General features: G+C 39.0%; 1 protein-coding gene across 8 annotated transcripts in view; it reads right to left on the bottom strand.

Annotated features, from left to right (window-relative positions):
* ITCH (itchy E3 ubiquitin protein ligase) overlaps window positions 1-26,949 on the bottom strand; it is a 58,848-nt gene that overhangs the window by 3,770 nt on the left and 28,129 nt on the right. For 6 of the 8 annotated variants that reach the window (XM_041474478.1, XM_041474482.1, XM_041474481.1 and 3 more), the window contains exons 3-23: window positions 26,530-26,668; window positions 24,597-24,721; window positions 23,270-23,407; window positions 21,155-21,197; window positions 18,950-19,119; window positions 17,595-17,829; window positions 16,317-16,412; window positions 14,876-15,050; window positions 13,953-14,019; window positions 12,391-12,475; window positions 10,744-10,872; window positions 10,035-10,107; window positions 8,573-8,644; window positions 7,853-7,941; window positions 7,051-7,210; window positions 6,635-6,768; window positions 4,322-4,462; window positions 2,497-2,617; window positions 1,040-1,144; window positions 710-806; window positions 273-345 (exon numbers count right to left, since the gene is read on the bottom strand). In XM_041474478.1, the coding sequence (XP_041330412.1) occupies window positions 273-345; window positions 710-806; window positions 1,040-1,144; window positions 2,497-2,617; window positions 4,322-4,462; window positions 6,635-6,768; window positions 7,051-7,210; window positions 7,853-7,941; window positions 8,573-8,644; window positions 10,035-10,107; window positions 10,744-10,872; window positions 12,391-12,475; window positions 13,953-14,019; window positions 14,876-15,050; window positions 16,317-16,412; window positions 17,595-17,829; window positions 18,950-19,119; window positions 21,155-21,197; window positions 23,270-23,407; window positions 24,597-24,721; window positions 26,530-26,668 (2,467 nt within the window). The remainder of the gene's footprint in view (window positions 1-272; window positions 346-709; window positions 807-1,039; window positions 1,145-2,496; window positions 2,618-4,321; window positions 4,463-6,634; window positions 6,769-7,050; window positions 7,211-7,852; window positions 7,942-8,572; window positions 8,645-10,034; window positions 10,108-10,743; window positions 10,873-12,390; window positions 12,476-13,952; window positions 14,020-14,875; window positions 15,051-16,316; window positions 16,413-17,594; window positions 17,830-18,949; window positions 19,120-21,154; window positions 21,198-23,269; window positions 23,408-24,596; window positions 24,722-26,529; window positions 26,669-26,949) is intronic. The other 2 variants (XM_041474483.1, XM_041474484.1) reach the window with 1 other exon arrangement.

Raw genomic sequence — 26,949 nt, 5'->3', positions numbered from 1 at the left:
CTTGTTAGACACTACTGGTAATGCCTTTATTTGTTCAGTAATATGTTACACAAATCCATGGAATTCCCAATGGAATCTATTCCATGCCAGAAGAGCTTTTCAAAAGTTCAGCTATCATTCAACAGCATAGTTCATTGGTGTAATTTGTGTTTGCTTTCACAGAGTCTCAACCATTTCAGCATATTACCCATTTACTAAAATATCACAGCAGACTGGTCACCAAAACCAGAGCAACAGCAATATTCTGATTTGTTACCAGGTATGATACTCACCAGGTATGACTTCTGGGTAACCAGTTTTCCTTTCCAACTTTTTCAATACAGAATTTTTGGGGTCCATTGCTCCCTGTAACAAATTCCAATAGACAAGGCATAGTCCAGCTACCTTTCTATCACTGTAACACACCTGAAGCATGCAAGGCTTAAATAAAGACAGGATCACTATTATTTGTACAGAGAAGGGACATTTGTCTCACTCTAAAGCTCTGCCTAGATCAAAGTATGCATGTGGAGAAATGCATCAATCTGAAGTGATTTTAAAGCTCAATAAATAGGTGTAAACATTGCTTCCATCTTTTTCCATCATAGCTCAAGTATATGCATGGCTTACAAAACAACATTTAATATAAAACTCATTAAAAATGCCATAAATATATAATTAGGTTCTTTTTAGAAGTATCTCCTGCATTAGAAGCATTATTAATACATACCCATCAGGTCAGCAAATCCTCCCACTGGCAATCTGCATGTTCCAGTCACAAACTGCAAGAGTCTCATCCTCTTCTCATTATCTATTTCTTTCACAAACTGAAAAACAGTAATTGAAATAAACATTTAGGGATAGATTCAATCTTTAGATTTTTACGTCATCACTATCCACAGATGAACAGATCCACAGTAATGTGGCTGTTGGGAACAGCTGAATTATCAGTAATAGTTTCTATCTGAACTCTGCAGGTGTGCTCAGTGTTCTGACCACTGTTCAATGAGCTGTGCTCTGTAACTTCTGCTGGTCTGAGAATAAAGCAAAATCTGCAAACCTGCCAGAACCACACAATCTGCCTGCTGGTCCTGGTGTAGTGCCTGTAGATGGTGTGTCTCTGCCAGTCATTCAGGTCAATTTCTTGCATCCCACAGAGAAGCACCTTTGGGGCAGAAAAAGGGAAATAAGCAGAGGAGTACAAATTTCCACTTTCCTTCTGTGACCTCGCACACAGCAAAAGAGAACAACTGGACCCCCACTTAGCAGCACCTGCAATAATAGTGCACTTGGTTTTAATTTTAAACTTCATCCAAAACTTCTATAAACAAAGACTGATTATGAAGTGGTTCAAAGACTGGTTCATGAAGCGTATTTGGAGAGGCCTCAAATTAGACAGCATCTCTGTTGTGAAAAATGGAGTAAATCATCTGCAATGTTAGGAATAAATTCTCCCCTGCGAGGGTGGGGAGGCCCTGGCACAGGGTTCCCAGAGAAGCTGTGGCTGCCCCTGGATCCCTGGAAGTGTCCAAGGTCAGGTTGGACAGGGCTTGGAGCAACCTGGGTTAGTGGAAGGTGTCTCTCCATATGGAAGGGGGCTGGAACAAGATTATTTAAGATCCCTGTTGATAACTCTCCATGTGTGGAGACACGAGGCTTGACTCCATTTTCTCAGAAGTTTGATTTATTACCTTATGATATATATTATATTAAAATACTACATTAAAACTATACTAAAAGAACAGAGTTGAAAAGAGTGATTAGAAGGTTAGAAAGAACAGGAATAGAATAGAACAAAATCCTGTGACTGCTCACAGCCTCGACACAGGTGGCTGTGATTGGTCATCAATGGAAAACAATCCACATGGACCAGTGGAAGATGCACCTGTTGCATTCCACAGCAGCAGATAGTCATTGTTGACATTTCTCTCCTGAGGCTCCTCAGCTCCTCAGGAGGGGAAAAATCCTAGCAAAGGATTTTTCAAAAAATATCATAGCTACAGATCCCAATCCAAACCATTCTGGGATTCTGTGTAGACATTCAAGACAGTTTATCTTTGCCCAGCCATACAATTCTTCACTAGGGATGGGATGTTTTGTTTTGATGGTTTTACTCTTCAAATTGAACAGATGATTCAGAAAACGTAATTTAGAGAGATCAAACCCAAACCAAGAACTTGGCCCAATCTATATGCAACCATCCATTGCATATCTGGCTTTATCTCTCATTCTGTCACGTTACTCATTGTTTGAACAGTGGCAAACCAAAGAATCGCAAAAACAAAGTAAGAAATTTCTGCTGACAGAATCTTGGCATTTAGAAACATCTAAGCTGGTTGCAAAGAAGAAAGTTAAGGAAAACACATTAATCTAACACTATTCCATGAAGTTTTCCCCCATATTTCCCATAAAACAGAGCTGTCACCCTCAGTGAGTTCTGCTCTTCAGATGTACTGACTGGAGTTTATTTTATGTGTAATGACCTGGAATATCAGCAATAGCCAAGCAATCCTTTACCTCCAGTTCTTTTGCATCAAAATACTGCAAATACTGTTGTGGCAGTATTTCATTGAAGCCTTCAAAGAAAGCCTGTGTCTGCTCCTCAACACCTCGGGACAGTCTCCATTCTGCCACTAGCCTGGAAAAGAAGACACATCAAGATCATTTAAATGGCTCATGCTAACCCAAGTCCACATCTTTACCTATTTTGAGATGAACTGTAAGCTAAGTTAAAAAAAACCATGGAAAGTCTGGAAAGTTCTGGGGATAGAGCACCATATAATTTTATCAGCAGCCTTTATTCTGTGCAAATGATTGCATTTTTTATCTAAATTACCCTAAGTGTTCAACCATTCTGCTACAGAAGTATTTTGGACTCAAAGAGGAGGCAGCATCTCTTCACTGATTACATTAATGAGAGCACAGCAGTCCTGAGGTGTTTGAAGATTTTGTCTGACATTCTCCCCAGAAATCTCAGTTGTTATCCATGACAAGGTAAAAAACAAGTCAAGTTGTACTGGTGAAGAGCAGCAGGACTGCCAGCTTACCAAGCAGTGACTATGTCCATTTGGAAAGTTCCATATTTGTTTCTGTTAATCATGAAACTTTGCTCTGTGGCAGAAACTCCACTCTCCATTAATAAAAGGGTGAAAAGCAGGCAGGAGACCCGGAGAACCTGAACCCAGGGAGAAGCAGATATTATGCTGAATTCAAGCCTAACCTGTCAGGAGCACTGGAGTCTAAAGAAGGGGTGGCAATTTCTCATTTCAGTCCTAGAAACTTGGGGGACTTAAAGCAGGACTTGGAGTAAGGCAAAAAAAATCTGAATGAAACCGTAATCCAAGCTCTCCCTGGGTTCCTAGAACTAGAGAAGAATGATTTTCTGCAGATCCTCCCTCCTGCCAAATGCCAGTATGTTTCTGGTGCAAACACCACCTCTTTTGTGAATCACTGAAAGGTCGGCAGATTTCTCATGCAATGAAAACAGAGGCCACTCCCAACTCCCTCTCCCCTGCCCATGGAAAAAGCCTTCACAGAACACATTGTAACAAAGAGAAAAATTCTCAGTGATTCGGTTTAGTTTGTGCCTGCAATGTGTGATGACTTTTTTGCAAGCATGTCCTCCAAGCTTTTATGCTGAAGTTCACACCTTAAATCAGAGCTGCTGTACTGCTGCACACTGAGGAAGGAGGGGATATTTCAGGACAAAGCAGGTCACTGTTCACATGTTTATTCCTAATCACTCTTAGGCCCCTTCGGTCTTAATCTATTGCTTTAGAACATTTGGGTGCTGCAAATATGATCCTTACTTAATGACAATACAACCTATGACATCATTCAAAACACTATCACAACTACAAGACAGTGCAGATAAAACTAATAGCAATTCCAAGTATCTTTAAAAAATAAGATTCTTTGCAAAAACATCCAAAAATGTTCTCAAAAAAACCCCAACAAAAAACAATCTCTCAAAACCCCACATGAACCATAAATGGCTGGCTAGAACATCAGCAGGCTATAAAGCAATATAATTACAGTAATAAACAGATGTAACATTTCATTAAATATATGACAATCACAATTCTTATCATGGTATTCTGCTACACTGAGAAAACTCCAGGAAAAAAGTTGACTTTCTTCCAGCCATGATCTTTTGGAAAAGTGGATTTTAGAAACTTATTTCTATCAATATTCCTCTTTCCAATATGAAATCCAAACACTTGCCACTTGTTGCCATCATCAGCAATTGCTCAGCAATGCTTTAGATGACAGACAGTCTTTTGTTGCTAGAACTCAAAGAAAGAAAATTACAGAGTATTTTAAAGTCTTCACTTATTCTTACCTGATGTAGTCTTCTTTATTTTCTTCTGTGACCAGAATGTTGCTACCATTTGGCTTCAAATCATGGCTTTTGATTTCACCTAGTATTTCTTTATCAACAGAAAAAAACATTTCCAAGCCACATTCTTCAATATCATTCTCTCTGGAAGGAAAAAAATACAGTTTTAAGTAACTGTTGAGAACTTGCACACAGCAAAGGAGATGAGTATGAAGAATCTTAAGGTAGAAGGTTTGGAGTTGAATAGTCAAGATAAAGAAATGTTCCTTACACAGTAATTATGGCCTTGCCAGAAGTCCTGGAGTTTATATGTTGATTTATGCTTTTGGAAAGTGAAGAACTGCCTGTTTATACAGAGGTTTTGATGCTGGTTTTCCTCCAACATCCAGTGCAAAATCCAGATATTTATCCTGACCCAACACAGCAATGCCAGTCTTGAAAACATGGCTATGGTTTATTGATGCAACTGCACTTCTGAACTTCGTCTTTCCAAAACATATGGTACTGCATGAAACTTTGGGTGAGGAGGGAAGGCTTCAGATGAAAGGCTGATTTTATTTCATCATCCATCCCTTTTAAAATGAAAGCTACACGCTCCAGCTCAGTTTGGGCACCGAGGTTTGGCAGATGACCTCTCTAAGTCCCCTTCCAAACTCAGTCAATCTGTGAAATCCTCAAACTTGTGGGAACGAGAAAAACAGCCCCCTAATACAAGTGGCAAGGAATGCTTCCTGCAAAGTTATAAAATTTGCTTTTTTGTGAGGAACAAAATTATGTCTGTCCTGACAGACATGGCTCTTCTCCCCTGTAAATGGGCAGTCCTTTCCTCAGGGGTACCTCCAGCAGCACTGCAGAAAAGCAGGCCCAGCTACACTGAATTTGGGTCTGGACTGAGAGGACTCTGCAGCCCTTGGAGGTCTGAAGACTTTTCTCCAATTTTCACATCCTTAAGTGATTTTTCAAAGGGGCAAAGCCTTTTCTGCACTCCAGCCTAGAAGATTTCTATCACTACAGAAATTGCTTTGAATTAAAATGAAGGCACAAGAGCAGCAGCACATCCATGGAGTGCAGAACATACTACTCTGAAAACCAAACAAAATTCCTATCTCAATTCTCAAACATCTCATGCTGCTTTCTCTGCTCCTCAGTATTTAATATGAACCTTCCAAGAATCACTACTACAGATGAAAATCTTGGCTTTTATATTTAGTTTTGCATTTCAAAACCCAATCTGTTCTCATACCTTCTACAAATTTTTTCAAACCATGTTTAAAACTATTCTTAGTGTGATTCGTAAGTGAAATGTTTTGTCTTGAGTCACAAGAAAGACTAATTTTTCTGCAAAATTGTTTTTATTATAGCTGAAGAAAAGAAATTTACTCAGTTTGTCTTTCTTTTTCTTCTAATATATTTGTTAACATTTTTAACTGAAAGAAAAAAAATCTGTGTTACTGAAATAAATGGTGCACATCAACCACAGATTAAAACATGTGGCATCCTCCTATGACAAAATCAGTACAAAATTACAATGCTTTAGATCGAAGGGGCTTTGAAAAAATTATTTCTTAAAATATCTGTAATACACAATTCCAAAATAATTGTGGTCTAGAAACTCCACATCTTTTTTACTTGCTAGTCTCTGGAGAGGAATTTGCAAAAAAGTGGAAGAGGAGGACTCCACAAGAGCATGGACAGAGAGGTGCCTGACCATGCAGACATGGCAGGCTGCAGGTAGGAATGGTCTGAAATCATTAAGCTTGGGTCAAAAATACCAGGACAGCTAGAACTTCTTTAAAGCATTAAATCTTCAATACCAACCTTGAAGTCAAATTGCAAGTGTGACTAACAGAAGAATTGTGTGGTAGTAAATAATAAACTACATTTGTTAACTTCATGTTCTTGTAACACCAAACATTTTGTTTTCTAACTAAACCAGTACTAGAGAAACATTAAACAGGTTTTTGCTGATTTCTTTTAATCAGTTATCTGAGAAGTCTCAGTCGAATTTACTCAAGCCATTTTATTTGTAACCATGTTCAACACTGCCACATCTGTATGTCTAACTAGAATTAATAACAGCCAATAAAAACACAACACAAGATGCTGCACGGAATATTCAATTAATCAGAAAGGCTCTGCATGAACAAATCATTCTTTTTGGATCTAAAGTCCCAGTAAAAATTCCATACTGCTCTGCAATGTTAGATTATGTTTTTCTGTGGGGTAGTTAGTAATAGATTTACACCTACTTCCTCGCAGAAGTGAAAACCAAAAACATAATATTGCTATTTCAAGAACAAATTAAGTCAAACTCACTTTACCCAGATGAGAGAGTTGTAAAACTCTGGGTCAACAGATTCTAAATCCTTGAGTCCTACTGCCTTGTTTAGGATACGTTTATAGAATGGCAGAGAGAAACCAGTGTCAATGAACTTCCCATGGAACAAAGCCTGAGGAACACAAAAACAGACAAAATAATGCAAAGGATGCTTCAGTACTTAATATGACAACATTCCGTTCTCTGTGCCCATGAAATCTGACAGCCAAAGAATTAAACCATCCTGAGTACCATCACTGCCAATATGCTGAAGTAGCTTATACCAACAGGAGTTATAGACAAAACACCTGATATTGTCAGCTCAAAAATGGATTTTTTCATTATCCATCTGATGGCATGGTATTTACTTATAGGAAAATTGCAGGACAGACCTGCTTCCTGCTTTAGGACTTACCATGGCAATGAACCTCCCGATGAATCTGAAGTATTTCAGGTGGTCTGGGTTGATGTAAGAGGCTGGATTTATCTGTAAGCAGTAGTTATCTTTCCCTGCATATTCAAACAGGCAATACATGGGGTTCAAGACTTCGTGTGACAACAGAAAGAACCACTCCCTGAAATCACACAAACAATAAAAACACATTTCAAAATAAATCACAGCAGGAATTACTGTAGCTAACTCATGTAGACTCAGGCCCTTGTTGGGCCTCCTTCCCCAGAGAGCAGCTGGCCCACACTGACACCAAAGGGAAACTACAGCAAATTACAAACTAAAATGCAAAGTTGCAATGATACACAACTGATATACAAGCTTGGATAAAGCCCACTCTTATCTAAATGAGCACATTACAAGTCTACCACTGATCTAAACATCCAGGGCTAGGCAATGCCAATTAACATATGCACTTCTCAGTTACATTCCAGTCAAGACTTTGGATTTAAATGTAGATTTCTGTTCAGTTTTTCAATAAACTCTACTTTGACATTAACAGTTGGGTCAAAGGCTCACTATAGTTCAGTAAACTGCATCTCTTTAATCATAGAGATGATTAAAGTAACTCCTAATGCAAACTGAAAATCATTTTACACAGTTTTAAGACATGCAAACATCTTACAGAACTGCCTTCCTCAGATGTTCCAAGCTAACGAATAAACTTCACTCCTATTGTGAAAGCACTGCAGTTAAGCACTTTGGGGAAGCCTTCACATCACCACTAGCAGAACAAGTTATTATCTGCCATTTCAGTGTAGTTTACCTTGCCACACCTCCATAATCTAAACCTTCTTCACCAGGGAAAATAACCCATAAACGTCTCCGGAGATCCTGAGGGCTGAAGCTCATTATCTTAGTTAAAGAAAAACAATCAATTATTTTTAAGGAAACAGCTATAAGGACTGGTTAGAATTATTACTATTTTCTAACAAGCACTAGAGCATTTAGTAACTTGGAAAAATTTTAATCAGGGTCTACAGACCTTAAGAAAACCTTAACATTTTAATCTCAGGTGTACAGAGATTAATAAGAAACTTCACTCCTAATAATGCAAATAGAATTAATAATTTTTGTTTTTTAAAAAAACTTACTCATTTTAAGACAACCAGACTAAGATCAATTTATTATATGTTTTTCCTCACACATTGTGAAGAAAAATACACAAACATAAGCCCAACACAAAAACATCCTGAGAATGGAGTGCTGCTCTGCCCCAGCAGTCTCCTCAAAATCAACTCAGATTTTAAATCATTCTGAGGGGAAAAAAAAAAATCACCTTTGTCAGATAAATCAGTGCCAGAACTACATATTTTAGCATTATCTTGTAAGTGTGAATGCAGCCTAACTATTAAATTATTATTTTTTTTGTTAGCCTGACTTAAAGTAACATTAGCAAGATATCAAAGGTTCAAAAATTACATGTGAGAATAAATTTAGTAACACTACTTTTCATGCCCATTACTCCCATGTTTTGACACAATACCTGCTGAAATGAGTCTTCAAATAATGTTTTCCTGCTCACTGTGATCTTTATGTGCTGTGGCATTGCCAGTTGCTGAAAGGAAATTTTTTAGATGTGAAGGGTACAATCACTTAAAGTTTCCATACTCAGTTTGGACTGCTATTTGTTGCATATATTAAAGGGTACAGTTGAATTTCACCAACAGATATAAAACAAACCCAGCAATCAAGGTATCTAAATTGTACTTTAATCCAAGAAGAAATTGGTTCCAATACTGCTATCTACAGAGACATGAACACACCTCCAGTTGCTGCTCAGAACAGATTAAATATTGCACTCCCACAAGATACTGGAAAACATGAAGATCAGTAACATATTTCAGCTAAGGAAGGCTTTCTAGCCCAGAATTGATGAGACACATGAAGAACCTCTCCTATGAGAAAAGGCTGAAAGAATTGGGATTGTTCAGCCTGGAGAAAGTTCAGGGTGACCTAACTGTGGCCTTCCAGTACCTGGAAGGGACCAACAAGAAAGATGGAGAGAGACTATTGACAAAGGCCTGGACAGGACACAGGGAACAGCTTCCCACTGCCAGAGGCAGGGTTAGGAGGGATACTGAGAAAGAATTCCCAGCACCTGTGAGGGTGGGCAGGCCCTGGCACAGGGTGCCCAGAGAAGCTGTGGCTGCCGCGGATCCCTGGAAGTGTCCAAGGCCAGGCTGGACAGGGCTTGGAGCAACCTGGGCTAGTGGAAGGTGTCCTGCCCATGGCAGAGGGTTGGAATGAGATGATCTTTAAGGTCCTTTACAATTCAAACCATTCTGTGATTCTACGAATTTAATAAAAAATTAGAATATTCAGGCTATACTGCACGAAATTCTAAGTGAAAAACAAGGCTAGTCTCTCCACTATTTTCAAAGGATAATTCAGTGACTCTTGAAAACTGGAACATTTAAACCAAAGACTTTTTCCTAAACATCAAGTTACTTCATCTCTTGATATAAGGAGCTTAGAGGACCAAGACTAACACACTGGAATTTGATATTATGTTAGAGCACCCTATGTGCACCACAGTATATCCCTCAGTGCCTAGATATGTCTGTTGTGTTGCAAATGCCCTGCATTTTCTGCCTGAAGTGGGTATACATATAGAAAGTAAATCTTGTATTAACTCTAAAAAAACTGTGCCTCCATATATTTCTGTATTAACAGCAGCAAGAAAACACTATTCAGAAATCCACCACTTCAAAAAAAGTAGGGAAAGTGATGTTTTCCTTTATTCTAAAACATTTAAAGCCAAAACTTACATCACTTTAAAGCGTACATGAGATTATACATTTCCTGCATTTACTCCTCCTAATTTAACTCACCTTTAACCTTAGAGTAGTTTGACTCCCTTTATTGGAAGGCATTGAAGAAGGCATTGAAAGCATGTAAGCAAAACCAAAAATGCAAGCAAATATTGCCAAAAAATGATTCCATACCTGACACCAGAATCTGAAATAATGGACCTTGGCCTTGAAATCACGCACATAAGCTATCTGGGGTCCATTGTCTCTGCAACCAAAAGCAAGAAAAGAATGAATTTCCAAGTGTTTTTGTAACTGAAGTAAAAGCCTGCAAATGTATTAGCTATACAGCTGTATGGTTTAGCTGGCTATCTAGTCACATTTTTTGATTTTGGGGTGTAATTTCTTGTTTTTAAACTAAGAAAAATCTTCCTTTGTGAACTGTGGAATGCTTAACAGTACATTTAAAACACTTCCTGAACATTGACTGTAAAAAAAGATTCTAACAATAAAGAAGGGGTGACATTCAATTAACTTGGGAGGTAAATTCTGGTTTCAACCTCATTCTAGTTCCTAAAAAAAAAAAAAAAATCAGAAAAAGAAAGGGTTGGGTCTCTTTCAAAGAGAGAGACTAGTAACTCCAAGGAAGGGATCTGGTCATCAACAAGACAGATGCAGCTCCTCCATTACTCTCAAATCTCATACACTATGTAGCAAAAAGGATTCTGCAGTATTCAGAACTCTGCCTTCTTCAGGGACTTTCAGTGAATGAAAAATCCCAGGTAATTAAGAAGCATTGCTCCATGTAAACCTTCCTGCCTAATAATGTAGTAAGAGGAAAAAAAAAATGATGTGTGCTAAACTTCACCTTTGGAAACCTCAGTAAAATGTTAAGAACACTTACAGAGCAGACTTGCCCGTGCGGGGATCTATGTATGTAGTGGTTCTTCTATTGTGATCCACAAAATAGGGAATTCCATCCACTGTAAACCGCATTTCCCAGCCCTCTGGCAAGGGCTTCTCATTTAACTGACTATGGATACAAGAAAATACACTGTAATAGATCAACTGAATCCATTATGTCAATTGAGTAATTCCTGAGACAGTAAGCATCTTAGAAAATCTAGAAAGTCTACAGATTGAGAAACTTTCCGCTTGGATTTGTTTTAGCTTCCCCCGCCACCCCTCCTAAATTTGCAGTCAGCTCCCAATTAGCCCAAAATGACTGGTGAAGTAAACATTAGATCATTTGCTTGCAAAAGCTTAAATAAAGGCAAGGAAAAAACCTTAAGGGAAAAGTGTAAGCAAGGTTTATTGTTTCCTTCACAAATAACAGAATTTTATCTTCTAACTATGAGGCTTTTACTCACAAACTGATAAAATTTTAATAAGCAGCTTTTGGTACCTCATGCATAATCCCAGCAGCTTTTGGTACCTCATGCGTAATCCCAGCCAAAAATGGTTCAGAGTGACAAAAAATAAAAGAAAATGCAAATATTGATCATGTGGGTTTTTTTGCCAATTTCCAACTCAGTTTTGTTATACACAAAAGTAGATCTCAATACATCTGGAAGACCTGAGTAGTATCGCTGTGAAGTGCTCCCCAGTGGCTTCTCTCCAAAAATACCATGTCCTGACTGTGCAGCCCAAACATTCTGTTGCTAGGCTGCTCCAAGAGTAAGTGCTCTCCACAGCTGGCTGCTGCAGAGGTGAGTGGCTGCAGCTGTGACCCCTCACACAGCCTTGGCTGTCGCACTTCCCCTCCTCCATAGAGGACAGGTGAAGCTGCTTCACCAAACAGACATTTTCAGCTCAAACAGCAGTTGGGATGAACACACTTCACCCTCACCTTCCTGCCTCCATTGCTTACCTCCAAGACTTTGCATTTACAGAGCCCAAAATAAACAGAACTCTAGTGTTTCTAGTAGTGCCTCAAGTTCTCTGTCTCCTTTATTCCTCCTTTAAGAAGTGTGAGGAAAGGTGCTACAGTTTTTTAGGTCTGTCTTTTTTCGGTCTCCTACCCATCCCTGGATGTGTCCAAGGCCAGGTTGGACAGGGCTTGCAGCAACCTGGGATAGGGAAAGGTGTCCCTGCCCATGGCAGGACGGTGGAACGAGATGCTTTAAAGTCCCTTCCAACCCAAACCATCCTGTCATTCTATGCCTCTGTGGGAAACAACCGAAGTCTTACTCAAGACTCTGCACCATCCTATCATCATACAAAGGAAAACTCTTCTTCCTCCAATGACACAAATGTTTAGACAAATGTAACTGATTACTTATGAAAAGTAGAAGCTGTCCTGGGGAATGAGTTTATTGCTTACTGTTGACCTAGGCTTTCTTGGTTATTGTAGGATGACACAGTAATATTGTGACAGTTTCCATTTTGGCCAATATCTCAAATTTTTATTGAGCTTTCTGATGTTTGTATAGCACAATCCATGCCACACCTGTGGGCAGCAATTCCTGGCTCACTCCACTCTCACTTACTTTGTTACATTTTAATTTCATTTATATTTTCATCATACAAGCAGCTTCAACTGATGTCTTACCCCTGACTCCTGGGGTCTTCCCACTGAGTGATTCGTGTGTTGTGATTGACAAAATACACTCTGCCATTGCTGTCAGTTCTCTTTTCTGAAAAGACGTAAAAGGAGAAGAAATTCAATTCCTTCTTTAATTCATTGCTGAGACTACATCAAATATACAGCATCAACCATCAGACTCAGCCTTTCCTGCTCTCAGGTTTCTCTGTACCTCCTCTAGCCCAATATATTTTCACTTTCATTGACACTACTCCTTACTATGTAATTTATTTTTCATTTGTAGGAGGAATTATTTGGAAACAGGGAAAAGTGTGAGCTGTTTTGTCCGCAGGAAACTTCAGCTGTATCAAATACTGTGATGTGCCTGACAAGCAACACAGAAAGCAAACACAGAGGAGGGAACAGAGGTATACAGAAGTATAAAGAAGATACAAGGGGGCTTCAAGTTCAAATTATAGCAGGGAATAAAACACAGTCAATGCAGTTTCCAAGAAAATCCATTTATATTTTCTCTTAGATGAACCATGGGCATACACTGACCTAACACTGCCTATGAGAAATGCCCTGACTTGCTCCTCTGTACCATTCTGCAGCTCTTCATACCATTTTTACTTAGTGTTGCAAGACAAACAAATTACAAAAATGGATCAAAATCTGACTAGCACAGCTCAAAAGCTTCAGTTTCCAAAAGAAGTCTGTAATTAGGCATTTGCCTATGAGCCTGACAGCAGAAATCCTGGAGATTCAGTCTGCCATTTCCTGGACACTGCCAGCCTAAAGATCTTTCTGTGAAATGTTATATGTAATGTACCTAATCACAAGTGTGGGGAACAACAACTTCATGGCACGACGTTGCAGCAATACCAGGACTAAAAATCCAAATAGTTTTGTCTGAAAAGCAGATGAATCCAAAAACTCAGGTCTGACTCTGCCAATTAATTACATGCTCCAAATGCCACAACAGCATTCTGAGAGCTTTGCCTACGTATCATAAAACTTGAATTTTTATATCTGCTTGATAGTCATACCAGAAAGCAGTTTTACACTTCTATTTTTTATTATACCCTGCCAAAATTTGTATTAATTGTAAATTCTCAACCATGTAAAGTACAGGAACAAATTTATTCCATGGAGAGGGCCCAATCAAGAAGCAGTTAGCTGTCACTACAAAAAAACATTTTCAGGCCAACAAAACTCTTTAAGAGTTGTCTTGGAGAGAGAATTTAGCAGTTTGATTGATTTAGAGAGGATTTGGAGCCTGATTTAGCAGGAACAGGATGGTAGGGGGGAATAAAAAAGTCTCAAAAGCATGACAGTGTTACAGCTATTACACTTGTTACCAGTGGAGTAAACCAGAACACTTTATAGTTTCTATCCACTTTGAAATGGCATAGCCTAGTCAGGATTCTGTTTTAATAGCACATTTGATTAGATCTGATTTTTAAACATTTTAAATGTAGATTTTAATTTTTAAAAACTAGCTTAGAACAGCTGACAAATAATTTGGCATAAGTATGCTTTAATGTTTAATTACATTGCATTATGAAACACATTCAAGTTAGTCTTACCCCATCCATGTGGCAGAGGGCCAAGAGGATCAAACTCTTTGTTCTGTGTGGATGAAAAATCCTGGTTCTGCAAGTCACATGAACAAATGAGGCATTAATGACTAGTCATGTGCTTTCCAGATGTTCTACCATAGCCATCCTGAATTATTGAAGTAAATGCATTTTTGTTAATGTTACACATAAGAAAAGATGCCACTATTTCTTTTCCTCCACAGAGAAGGTCCATTTTACTGACCTTGGCATGCTTAATTAACTACAGTGCCAAGAAATAATTATTCTTTGTTTAGTAACCCTGACTACATAGGAGGAAATTAGTACAGTAGCACCCAGAGCAATCAGAAACTTCATTCCTGTACTCAGTACAGTTCTCCCTACCACCACAGGCTCCATTTTATTTTCACACATACAGCAAATCAGAACCTACATCATTTTTGATGAGCCTGAGTAGCATGAGTTGGAGTGATCTAATGTCTGCTATTCATCAGAGACAAACAATGGAGTAAAAATGCTGGAAGGATTATTTTCAATTTCCCTGCTCTCCTAACATTCATTGTGCATAATTCATTTTACCCAGAGCAGAAATGCATTGCTTACCTCCCATGTGTTTGGCCAGGGTAACACAAGATACAATACAAATAACCCAGCTTATTACTATGCTGCAGATTGTTTTGAGCCAAAGGCTTTATCAATACTGTACAAAAATTTTATCCAAGAAGCCCTATATTGAGGTGACAACTAAACCCCATGTACTGACTGGAAGAAGATGAAATAACATTTTAATGAGCCCTCCCTGCCACGCTACACACAGAGATACATTATCATAAACCATAAGAGAGTCTGCTGCCTTCATGGAGAAAGGTCACCCACAGGCATGCCCAAACCCCAAAACCACCCTAAGCCTCAGTCACCCAGGTATTCCTTACCCCGTATATGAACCTCTGGTTGAACTGCTGCATGGCTCCCTGGAGCTGGCTGCGCTGGAGCTGCCACTGCTCATAATTCCGGACAGACTCCAGCGTCGGCCTCTGCCACGTCGTAGTTCTGGTGAAGTGGTCGACGTAATAAATCCTCCCCATGTTGTCAACTCGGCGCTCCCAGCTTTGGGGGAAAAGACAAGCCACAGTTGTCAATAGCTGGCAATTTAAGGGCTCAGAGGCACTTGGAGGCCAATGTGGTGGAGGGGAACAGAAAGCATGGGCTCATCAGCAGCTTTCTTCTCCTTGCACCCTCTGCAAAAATTATGCAAGAGCTAGACTTTTTTTATGAGAATCACTTCTGTTTGTTGTATACTATATAAAGTTGGACCCATTCAATTTATTGTATTTTCAGGGTTTTTTGAAATAGCTGTCAAGAGCTGTCTAGACCACTGTCCATAATGTGCTGGCATCACTGCAGTTCTCACCCAGCCCGTAACACAAGCCTGCTGGTTTTGCCTAAAACACAGCAAACCCATTGACATTTTAAGCTATTCAACACAAGACTTCCTCACACTCTGATCTGGCAGAAAAGAAAGGTTTGGGCATGGGTTTGGGCATAGCATTTTGTTTTGATTTTCTTTGGTTCAGTTTTTTTTCCCCTAATTTTCAGTTCATATGAGATCAGTACTACTTATAAAACTTGGAAGAAAACATTTCTATTCTAAGTAAGCTTAAGCAACATACAAGTTCATCTGCTCAAAAAGTTCAAAATAACTTGAAACATGACAGGTGGGCTCCATTTATGAGACTGCCAGTTTTTGTTCTTTAATAACAAGCTCTCTTTACCATCCCATGTTTTCACTTTGTAATTTTTTATAGTCTGTGAACCATTTGACGATGAAAAAGTGCAACACAACAACTCTTATGTTTTCTTATATTGTTACAAAATAAGAAACAGCAACTGTGAACTAACATCACTGGCTGTTCTGATGCCAAGACCTGGAGAAATTTAATAACGAACGTTAGTTTCTATGTGCATAATAAATTGGCAGCTGGGAGCCCTGAGACAAGATCAAAGGCCAGCAAACAGTACCTCGAGATAAGAGGTAACCAAGAGCATTCCTGCTCAAGCTGATAGCTACCTCAATGCTAAAATATTTTTCTTTGTTTTTTGATCTCTTTTACTCTTGGGGGTGTCTACTGTCTTTAAGTGAAATCTGTTTCTCAATCAGTAAATATGCACTTGCCTAGTCTTTGACAGGAAATTCAGATTTGGTTCTTTTTGACATTCAACTCTTTTCCATATGCATTCCTTGGAGACAGTCCGGAGCAACTGGGTTCACATTTCTGTTTTCAAATATTTATTCCAGCTTTAGCAAACTGTCAGGCAATTAATTCCTGAAAAACCCAGACATCTGAGATGATTGTATGGCTGATCCTGGCTCACCTTGGAGGAAGAGGCTCTGGCCGATCCCACGTTGTTCTTTTTTCAACATGATCCACGTAGTACACTCGACCATGCTGGTCTACTCTTTGCTCCCAACTGAAAATAGATAAAAAAGTTTAATCTTCCTCCACATCAAACTATTCCAACCATTCATCTACAGCATAAAGATGAGAAACATCTGTTTTCATAAAATGCTTAAAAGTAACCCTTGGCTCATGAGATGCACCAGAACAGTGTGCAGCACACAGTGGTACCATTCATATTAACAGTGATTCTATGCCAACTAAAATTAAAAAAGCATTGTACATGATTACCTTTCTGGGAAACAGAAGCTCAAATTCATGCCTAGATGTAAAATTTTAGCAAAATTTTGTATTCAGTATCAAGTGTATCAATAACCTGTTGAACAGAAGCAACTACAGATCATAATCCCCTTTTTTAGAGTAGCATTAATCCAACATAGGCATGTTTTTCAGTCATCAAGTATATGCAGCGATCACCATAAGGGCATTGGTCACATTTTCTGCATATGCAGTATTTGGGATAATGACTTACCCCTGTATTTGCATCAGATGTAACATCACAGGGGAAATAAAAAGCTATTTACCATTTCTGTTGAAATCAAAATGATAAAGCAACAACTGCTGTTTTCAAGACCACTTCTTTATTTCCGTTATCCTGTGAGGTAATTCAGACCACTCCTACCTTTTGCTTCCACTACCTGCAAATCAAGAAAGGTAATTCACCAGTTTCACCATTCACATTGGGAAGCTTTTTTTTTTCCCCTCGCGCAGAGAGTCCAGAAATGTTTTTGCTGCTGTTTTTTTGAAGTTGAGAGCTTTGAGGCTAGTGGTCAACCATCTGACAAGTTCCACATGCACCGGAAGTAAAGCAGCAGGTCCACACTACTCTCAGGAGCTGCAGTATGAAATCCAAACCTTCAGGACTGCAATAGCAGCTTTTCCTCTACTTATCTGTACCAATATTTTCCTACCTGACTTTATTTTAATTTGAAGACAACAAGCTGTCACACTATTTTATACCTACGTTTCACTGACATGGGAACGTATGATAAGTATCAGAAGTAATTCTTTCCTTGAATGCTTGAAGATCGACCATACAAAACAATTATAAACCCTCCAAACTCATATTGGGGGATTTTTGTCAGGCAGCAGAAGGCAGATGTTATCTATGGTTTCTTACACCTACTGTAAGTAAAATAAAGCAAAACCAGAAAAGTCAGCACACACAGGGAGAAAGAAGTTATTAAACCCATACCCAGGTGGAAGAGGCCCTTGGCTGACTGTAGTAAGAGCCTGAGGTGAAGGATTTACTGGCTGGACTTGTCTTGACACTGGAGGAGTGGTGAGTGCAGGAGTGGCAGGAGCTGTGGTTGCGGCTGTTGCCCCCTCAGGGCTCTGCTCTGAAGGTGTATTTGAGGCTGTACCTGCCAGTGATCCTGCACTGGCCCCATCGCTTTCTGTGGATGTGGATGAAGGACCATTTGCACTTGCTATGATGTCAGAGAGAGAAGAGAAAAAGCCTTTAACTGACTTTTATCACCAATCCATTGTAGAAGTTACACATTACAAAAGCAAACCTGCCAGAACTGCTGTTTCCACAGCTACATTTTGTAGCTTAAACAAAAACTGAACAGCAATTCTGTCTCACTGTAAAAATGCTTTAATCCAAGAACTGCCATCAACAGCATTTTGGTATTTCTGATAAATATTTACCTAGTCCGCATTCTGTAAACATTAAATTAGGATAAAAAACTACTTCTTTGTACTAATGAATTAATTATTTTCCATTTATTATTTGGAATAATAATATAAGTGATGATAAGCATAAAATTTTCAAGAAGAGATATGATATTGCATGGCAAGTAACAATCACAATGGGAGGGGAACACAGACATTCTTTAAATGTTTTCAGTTTTATCTTAATGCCATTTGGTGGGTGGGGTTAGAAGTTGAACACAGGTCACGTCTCATTAACTAACTGCACTGCATTAATCTTTTAAAGTAATTACTGTATTGCAGGGTATATCCAGACCCAGCATTTATCAGTTGTAATAATGAGACTACAGAAACACTGCATTGTATGGGAGTAAAGGAATTACCCCAAAAAGATCAAGTAACTTTTCAGAATTAGTGGCCTTCAGGTAGTTTTTAAATAACTAGATTAAAAAAAAATCTATCCATTTCAGCAGAGAAGAATAATGAATGTTTTAAGTGCTGCAGCTTCACAGAATCCAACTGCAGTTGTAGAAACCAATAACTCATATCTCAGAACACGGTATTTTCAACTTGAGGCAATTCTGTGAGCCTTCAGTGGATTTCATGTCACCCTCAGTGGATGCCTTAGTGCTGCAGCAGCACTCACTGGTGTTCTCCTGGTCCCAGCTCCACTCTCTGTAGCACCATCACTGACTGCCACCACCCCTGAGCAGACGTGGAAACAGGAAATTTCCAGTAACAGGAACAATGACTAAACAACTTGTACAGAATGCAAGCTAAAAAATACTCCTTCAGAAATGACCTGCCAAAGAATTTACCATCCAAAGTGTAGTTAAACATCAGGAGCAGAAACGGTTATGGTCACTCAAGGAGTGCCCAGCCCCATGGACGTACCGGCGACCGACGGGGGTCTGCGGGGAGTGGGGGGCGGGGGCCTGGCAGGCCTGGGAGGTCTGGCAGGTTTGCAGTTTCCATTTGTGAGCAACGGGGAGTCACTGTCATTAACAGTCTTGTTTTCACTGGAAGCAGCATCCTCACAGTTTTCAAGGCCATTGGAGTTAGTCCTTTTGCAGGAAAAGACACAGAGAACTGTTCTAGTAGTGCACAGGTGAAACTTTGCAAATCACAGAATCATGGAAGAGTTTGGGTTGGGACAGGCCTTAAAGATCATCTCGTTCCAGCCCCCTTCCACTAGACCAGGTTGTTCCAAGCCCCATCCAGCCTGGCCTGGGACACTTTCAGGGGGGTTGAGAAGACACATGAAAGACACTAGAATGCAATAGTTACAACTAGGTGAGATTTATAACACTCATAATAATTCCAAGTATCTATACATCTGTATAAACACACTCAGAGTTTATCTCCTGAGGTACTTGAAACCTCAGTTGATGGAAAGGTGGTGAAATAGATGTACACAACATCTGTCATCAAAATCTCCTCTTTCCTTTCCCAATTTGATACAGCTGCCCTTAGGTCCAGGCTCTGGATTTTGCTGCTCAGCTATTTCTGCCCATGAGTTCCTAATGAGATGAGAAGCTAACACCTGAGAACAGCCTGTACGCCTTTACTCCACAGGGCTGGCATATGCTCAGAACACACAAAATGCTACAAATTTTAGAAATCTTACTTATGCATACATTTTTTTCCTCTAAACTAAATTTTGGAACAGGCTGGAGAATTTAGCATTAAGGTTTTAACCCGCAGCTATGAATATAAATTGCACAACCTTACAAGAATTAAGAAGCTACACAGCAGTACTGACCCATGCTGTGCTGTTCACTTACACCTAGCAGAGTATTATTCTGATATATTTGTAGCTCCTTAAGCAGAGTTAGAGGTATCTGCATCTTTAGTCTAAAGCATTTTATTTTCAGAACATGTTGGGCAAAACAAAAAGGTTGTTAACAAAAATTCTAGTGGATTTACAGGTCAAGCACATAAGCCATCACAAATGAAGGAAGAGGTTACAGTTTCAACCCAGTACCTTGAAAATTACATTCCTTCAAATGTACACAAACTAAAACCCAGTAGATAAGGCTAAGTAAACCCCAAGTCATAAAGGACCAAGTAAAATCATGTTGATTTACCCTCATATCATGGTCAAACACGCTTTTGCTCTACACCAGGTGCGGTGCATGTAATTCATACTACACCAACCGCAAAATAAATGGGTCCAAATCATTAGTGACCTCAAATCTGTAGGAGGTTTAACCCCAGTTTTTCAGCCATTCCCCCTCCCCTTGTTCTTTCACGTCATGCCCTTGTAGAAAGTCACTTTCCTGACCATTTACATGATCCTCACAATGACTACCAGAAGCCCCCTGGTTGATACCAAAACTGAATCATTATAATTATTATTGTTATTATTCTATAATATTCAGGTATTCTGAATATCAAGGCATCTAAAAATTCATTCAAATACAAAAAGAAAACAGAAAAAACCCAAACTTTCAAGGGAAGACTTCAGATAACACAGCCAAGAATACAAACTACTGAAAAAAAGTGAAATTTAGCTTGGTTACTCCAGACGTCCCCCAGAGTACTGTGCCTTGTACAGATCCTTAAAATACTTGTAGTACTGGGAACTAATTAAAGTAACATGGTGCTGGGCACATCTTATCCTACCGGCAGCAAGATTCATAATCCGATATCAGCGCATGGCAAGTGCCAGACAGATTTTGGGATCTTAACAAAGCTAAATATAATTCTGATACCTTCATACTATAAAACAAACCAGTGTAAAAGCAACCAGTGCCTTTTTTTTTTTGGGGGGGGGGAGGTGTTTAAATATATATTTTACTTTGGGTATTCACTGGGAGAAGGATGAGGAACACAAAGGGAAAACACAAAAAGATCAGTCAGGTATGGAGGCAAAACTGTGGCCAGACAATGGAGCTGAGCAACAGTTCCGTATTTTTGTTTAGGGCATACTCAGATCTTAACAGATACTGCTGCCAGGCATATTCATAAATTTTTAATTGTCTACTTTACAAAACACACAATTCCTCTCTTTCAAAACTGTGAATACTAGAAGACAGAATTAAAAAAAAAAAAAAAAAAAAAAAAAAAAAAAAAAAAAAGAAAGGAAAAAGGTCTTACCGTGTATCACTCCTTACTCTGGAGTTTTCACTCTGTGTAGGACCTTAAATACCAGGAAGAAAAATAAAACAGAAGCATAAGCAATACTCTGAATCATTTCCAAGGAAAGCAGCAGCCTTTAATGCTCACACTTCTTTCAAGTGTAGAGGTGAGACACTATGTGTTGCTTTTCTACAGGGTTTCAAAGCTGTACATATTTTGCATGTCTCTATTTGTGTGTGTGAATACAATTTTTTTAAACCACTGCCACTGTAATACTTCCACCTTACGGAAGATGTAACAGGACATCATTTGACTGTGTGAATATTCCCAAACACACACACTGTTTTTCTAGCAGTATAAAGCCCTGTTCATTCTTTTAAGTGAAGCTGGCTTTTCATACGCTCTCAGTGATGGCAGGCAGAGCAGAAAGGGCAAAAAGTTGACTGAAATCTCTCTGGTTGGCTGGGGGCTTCGTTTTCTGGGCCTCTCTAGCCCAGACCCTTCCCCTTCTCAGTAAATTATTTAACATAAAGGCATTGAAGCAGGTACAAAATATGGCTGCACTCCAAAAGCACTACAGCAGTTCAACCTAGATTTGCAAATGTTTTGCAACTGCTTATTCAGCCAGCTTGCAAATATCTGCCTTTTGTGCCAGCATTTGCAAACCTTGAATATGCAGCACACAACTGCTCATTCATGTAGGTAGCACCAATACTTTATTTCCATAGAGTAAAACAAATGTCATTAAATAAAGAAATCAGTTTTCAGTTCTGATGGGAACTGTAGACAGATCTAGGCCAAAGACAAGGATGTAGTCACAGAAAGGTTTAGGATAATGAGCTGTTGGTGGACTGTGCATGGAAGGAATTAAATCCCAGCAAGAGAAATCTTAACTTAAAAGCAACTCCATAAACAATGTATTTGCCTGAAGTGCCTTTAGCCTATACAATGTGCTAGGCTACTTTAACATTTAACTCCTTCCTTATGTGCTCCAGTCCCCTGCTTGTCCGGGAACCTTCTGCTGAGCTTGGGGCTTGCTGTGTTGAGCCCAACCCTGTAAATAGAACTCAATTCCACTACCTGCATGACTTTTCCCACCTTTTTCTCAGCATGTGAACTTTGGGAAATTCAAGAAAGCAAAGATGAAAACTGAGTACTGTATAAAAGGAAAATTTGGTACTTGTACTAGATATTTCCATCCCTGTACCTCAGCCGTGCTCTGTCAGTCCCACAAAATCCCAGCATCTAGCTTTTACTTACAAACAAAATTCCACACAATCAGTCTGTGCAATTGATCCTTTTAACAAAATGCAAAGAAAATGGAGTAAAAGCTCTAAGAAATAATGGTTACAGAATTTGTGTATTAATTCCATTTTTGTACGATATTCAGATGAAATTTCAAAGCCTCTAGGACTTTAACAGCCTCCCCCCCCACCCAGACACCTAGAGCTTGCCAATTAAATGTCTAGCTGGTCACTACCGCAGACGTGTCTCTTGTTGCTTTCTAGGAAAATAACTCTTACCTAGTTCTACTTCTCAATGTACAGTATTTCAGAAATGCTCCACTGTCCTGCTCCAAAGGAATTAAAATTACCTTTTTATTTTACTGTAATTAGATATTTTACATGCATTCAAGTTTTCAGTTTAAAAAACTGTACACACCAACTAAAGAGAAAGTGGATCCCCCTCTGCAGCTCTCCACAGGGAAATAAATCTATGAATACATTTAAATGAGCTATTTTAAGAAAAATTAATATAAACCCACGTCTCCTAGTAAGCAGAATATTTATTACTAGCACGGTGATGAGATCAAACCAACTTTGCATTTCTTCAGTTTATGATGCTATTAAAATTCAGGGAAGCTAGAGGCTTTCATTAACATTTGGGATCTCTAGATAAAAGTTTGCAAAGTCCAGAAAATAAAGATGCTGATCGGGTTTTTGTTGCAATAAGGCTGAAGGTCTGCCCTGTGAACTATGACTCCACCTCAAAAATGCATACGATTTCTGATCTCTATAGACAGAAAGTTACAGAAATTGCTGTTATTGTGCTTATTTAAAGACTGTGTTAAAGCTTCTCCAAAAATGGCTTTGCATAGCAGATATATGTAGATTTGGACTTAAAATTACTCACTTCTTGTACTTGAGGCTTCCCCATTGGTCAGGAGCTCGGGGTCGACCTGCATCCCATCCAGACAGACTGACAGATCTCCCACCACTTCCGCTGGCTCCCTGTCACCAACGAGGTGCAACGTCACCACTACCTGCTCCACTGGAAAAGAACAAAGGGACCTTATCTTACTGCATGAGGAAAAAGGGCCTTTTATTCAAGAAGCCAATTGCAAACCTCAGTGATCAAAGGGGGAAAAAACCTCAAACACTCCCCAGACCTACAGCTCTAGCTCTCCATTATTTTTTTTTTGTGTGGTAAAACTGAGCATTTTCATACATCATTAGAAAGTTATTGTTTCTACAAAAAGAGCAAAACTGGAGCATAATCCTGTTGCTGCCTAGAAAAGATTATCATGACAGTAGAGATTGACTCTCACATTTCTATAGCAATTAATGCACCTGCCCTCAATATAGAGTTAGGAAGTGTAATTCACTTTATCCTTGATTAAGAGCAGATACAATTTCTGTCTTCTGACTAAAAAGGTTCACATTTACCTAATGACATCCAGATTCACATTCAGTATGTGAACATTTTCCATCATATCCCCATACCAATGGTATATTCAGAGTTTTCAGTGAAACAGAACTGTAAATAAACATTCTTGCCTAAAGGGTTGCCTAAACAAACCCTAGTGAGCTCCAACAGGTGCCTGGTGTCAGACAGCAAGAACACTGACCCATGGGGATTTTCACCCAGATTCAGCAGGACAGCACTGCCAGGAGAGCAGCTCTCACTGCTGTCAGCGTTCTCTATCTGCAACACCCATGTGACAGTTGGGAAGCCAACACTTCCTTAAAGGACAGAACAAAAGCAGGACAGCACAGAGCTCTGTGCTGCAGCCCCGAGTGCTGGCATGGGTCTGTACAATCCTGTACTGCTCCTTCAAGTTGCTCAGGATGCACATACTGCCCAAAGCCTAACCAGACCCTAGATTAATGAAATAATACAACATACCCCATAGCACTATTTAGAACAAAAATAACTTTACACATTTCCAGTCTAGCACCAAAATTCAAACCATAGCTTGAATTTTTAAGCTTATAAAAGAAACTCTTCTCTTTCATTCAATCTTGCACACACTAGCAAAGCAAGAAACATCTTGTTTCCAGCGACACCATGGCAGGCTGTCTATAACCAAAAAAGACAAAAGTAACTGAAAAAGTAGTAGGAAGCTCATAAAAGCAACTAGTCACACTAAAAGGAACCCTTAAGGGCCATTTCCAGAGGTGCACGCAGCATTCACGTTCACTAACAGACAACTCAGAGGCACTCTCCAGCTCAGACTTACATTTCATACTGTTGGATTTCAATGTCTCGTGAATATCTAGAGCAGCACTTCCCAGAAGGACGTCAGACTTTAATGTTTGATGGCTCCAGACTCGAAAGTTTAATTTACTTACAGGAGTGACAATTCTGAAAAGAAAAAGTTGAGCACTGTAAGGGCACTTGTTGGTAGGGAGGGGGGTGAACTGAGCCATTTACTACCACTGTCACTAGAAGTAATTTAAAAACAAAGAAATAATGGTGGTAACATCAAACAATTTCCAATTATCACATTCTCATGTCACCTGGATATGTCATGTCAATCAAGATTGTCGCAAGACTGTTCATCGACCAAATACATATTTTATTTTTACTATTTTAAGGGAAATATAGAAAAACTACCAGCATATACAACACAGTAATACACAGTAAGTTCCATCACAACAACTTTGAAGTAATTTTTAATGCTAATATTCTTTTTCTATAAGGAATATTCTAACATTTATATAGTTTTAAATTCTTTTCATTGTGAGAAATGGGTACAAATGACTGCTTATTTTCTCAGTGGATAATTTTAGCTGTATACGATTGATAAGTCCAGACTTTCACAGTCAGCCAATCCCTTCAGAAGATCCACCTAACAAATTCCATGGAGAGGAACCCCAATAGGGCCTACCCTCATTTGCAAAAGCCACCACACTTTTCCTTTTTATCCTGAATCTGAATATAGGCAGCTGTGCCAATATATTTCCTAAAAACCAATTTACTTCACTAAGCTCCATGCAGCTTTAGTGTAATTTCCAATGAAGTTGATATACAGGGGGTGTCTGTGCTCAGCTCTTACTCAACAAGAGTAAAAATGGCACATGTATTATTGTGTGGATTCCCATTAAAAAATGAAAGAGAAAAAGGAAAGCTTTAGAAGGTAAAAGAAAATTCTGCTCAGCTACACTTAAATGCATATAAAGTGCAAGATTTTCTTTTTCTTAATATATCTCAGTGCAAAGTAAGGTAGTAAATAGTAGTAACTACAACTTCACAATAATCTAAAGTACAATAAAGGTACAGCTACAAAAACAGTTTTCCTCAGGCAATGTTCCAGATTCAAGAAGAATAATCTACAATTTAAGCACAAGCAAATCACAGAATCACTGAATGGTTTGCATTGAAGGGACATTACAGCCCATCTCATTCCACCCCACTTTCTGCTATCCCAGGTTGCTCCAAGCCACATCCAGCCTGGACTTGAACACTCCCAGGGATGGGGTAGCCACAGCTTCTCTGGGCAACCTGTGCCAGAGCCTCAGCACCCTCCCAGGGAAGAATTTCTTCCCATCCAGCATGCCCTTGTGAAAAGTGCCTGTCCAGTGTGCAAGCACAGACTGATCTTTATCCCAGAGTTCCATGTGGCATTAAGAGAAAACTAAATTTTATAGAACTCGTGTATCTTCTTTATTCACAACACAAATACAGAATCATCTTGATTCTGATGTTAGTTTTGTATTAACTATTTGCATAAATTAATTGGCAATTTTAGATTTGTACTTGAATCCAGAGGTGTACAAGAGAGAGCCAATTACCTGTGTTCTGGCATGGTACACCACAGTGAGACACAAAGAACAGCTACACTTTTAGCAACAGAACTTCTGAAAGCTGTAACTTTAAATATGACCACAAAAATGTGCATAGGACCATCAATTTTAATATCAAATTACTGTCCTTATTACTCACAGAATTAGAGCTCCTTTAATATGCCACACATAACAATACAAAATACAAGGAGTGTAACAGTTCGTAAATATCTGTTTCAGACTGTACTATATTTACTCTAAAAATTATACATGTCACCATCTCATGCAACATTTGACTCCTTGCTTAAAATAAAAACACAGTCTTCAAGCCCACTGTCAATTGCTTTAATTTAGCTCAAATAAACTGGAAAATAAAACCAAACCTACACTGTAAGATGCTGTTTCCACTTTGGACTATTTGTATTGTTGCATTTTTCTGTCTTCTTTGACTGTCCATCTACTGAGACTTCCACATAAGGGCTAGGTCCAAACCATTTATTCTTTTCTTTTAGTTTTGCTGAAATAACTGTTAAGAAAGAGAAAAACCAGTAATTTACTCAGGAAGATTTCAATTACAAATAGTATTTTTTCAGTTGGGAGCTTCAGTATTCAAGTGTCAGATCACTGATGCTTGACAGTAACACTCAAGTAAAAAAAACACATTAGATGGATAAAAACCCTCTTGCATTCCAGCTCATTTATACAATGCCACAGCTCACACAAACGCCTAAAACATGCAACAATACTTTTGCAACATCAGATACTCTTATTAATCATAATTAGTACAAGATCCACAGAGAAAATATC

The sequence above is a fragment of the Pyrgilauda ruficollis genome, unplaced genomic scaffold, assembly GCF_017590135.1.
Source record: "Pyrgilauda ruficollis isolate IOZ18807 unplaced genomic scaffold, ASM1759013v1 scaffold323, whole genome shotgun sequence".
Taxonomy (NCBI): domain Eukaryota; kingdom Metazoa; phylum Chordata; class Aves; order Passeriformes; family Passeridae; genus Pyrgilauda; species Pyrgilauda ruficollis.
The sequence above is the reverse complement of the archived record's forward strand: the minus strand, read 5'-3'. Positions and strand labels throughout refer to the sequence as shown.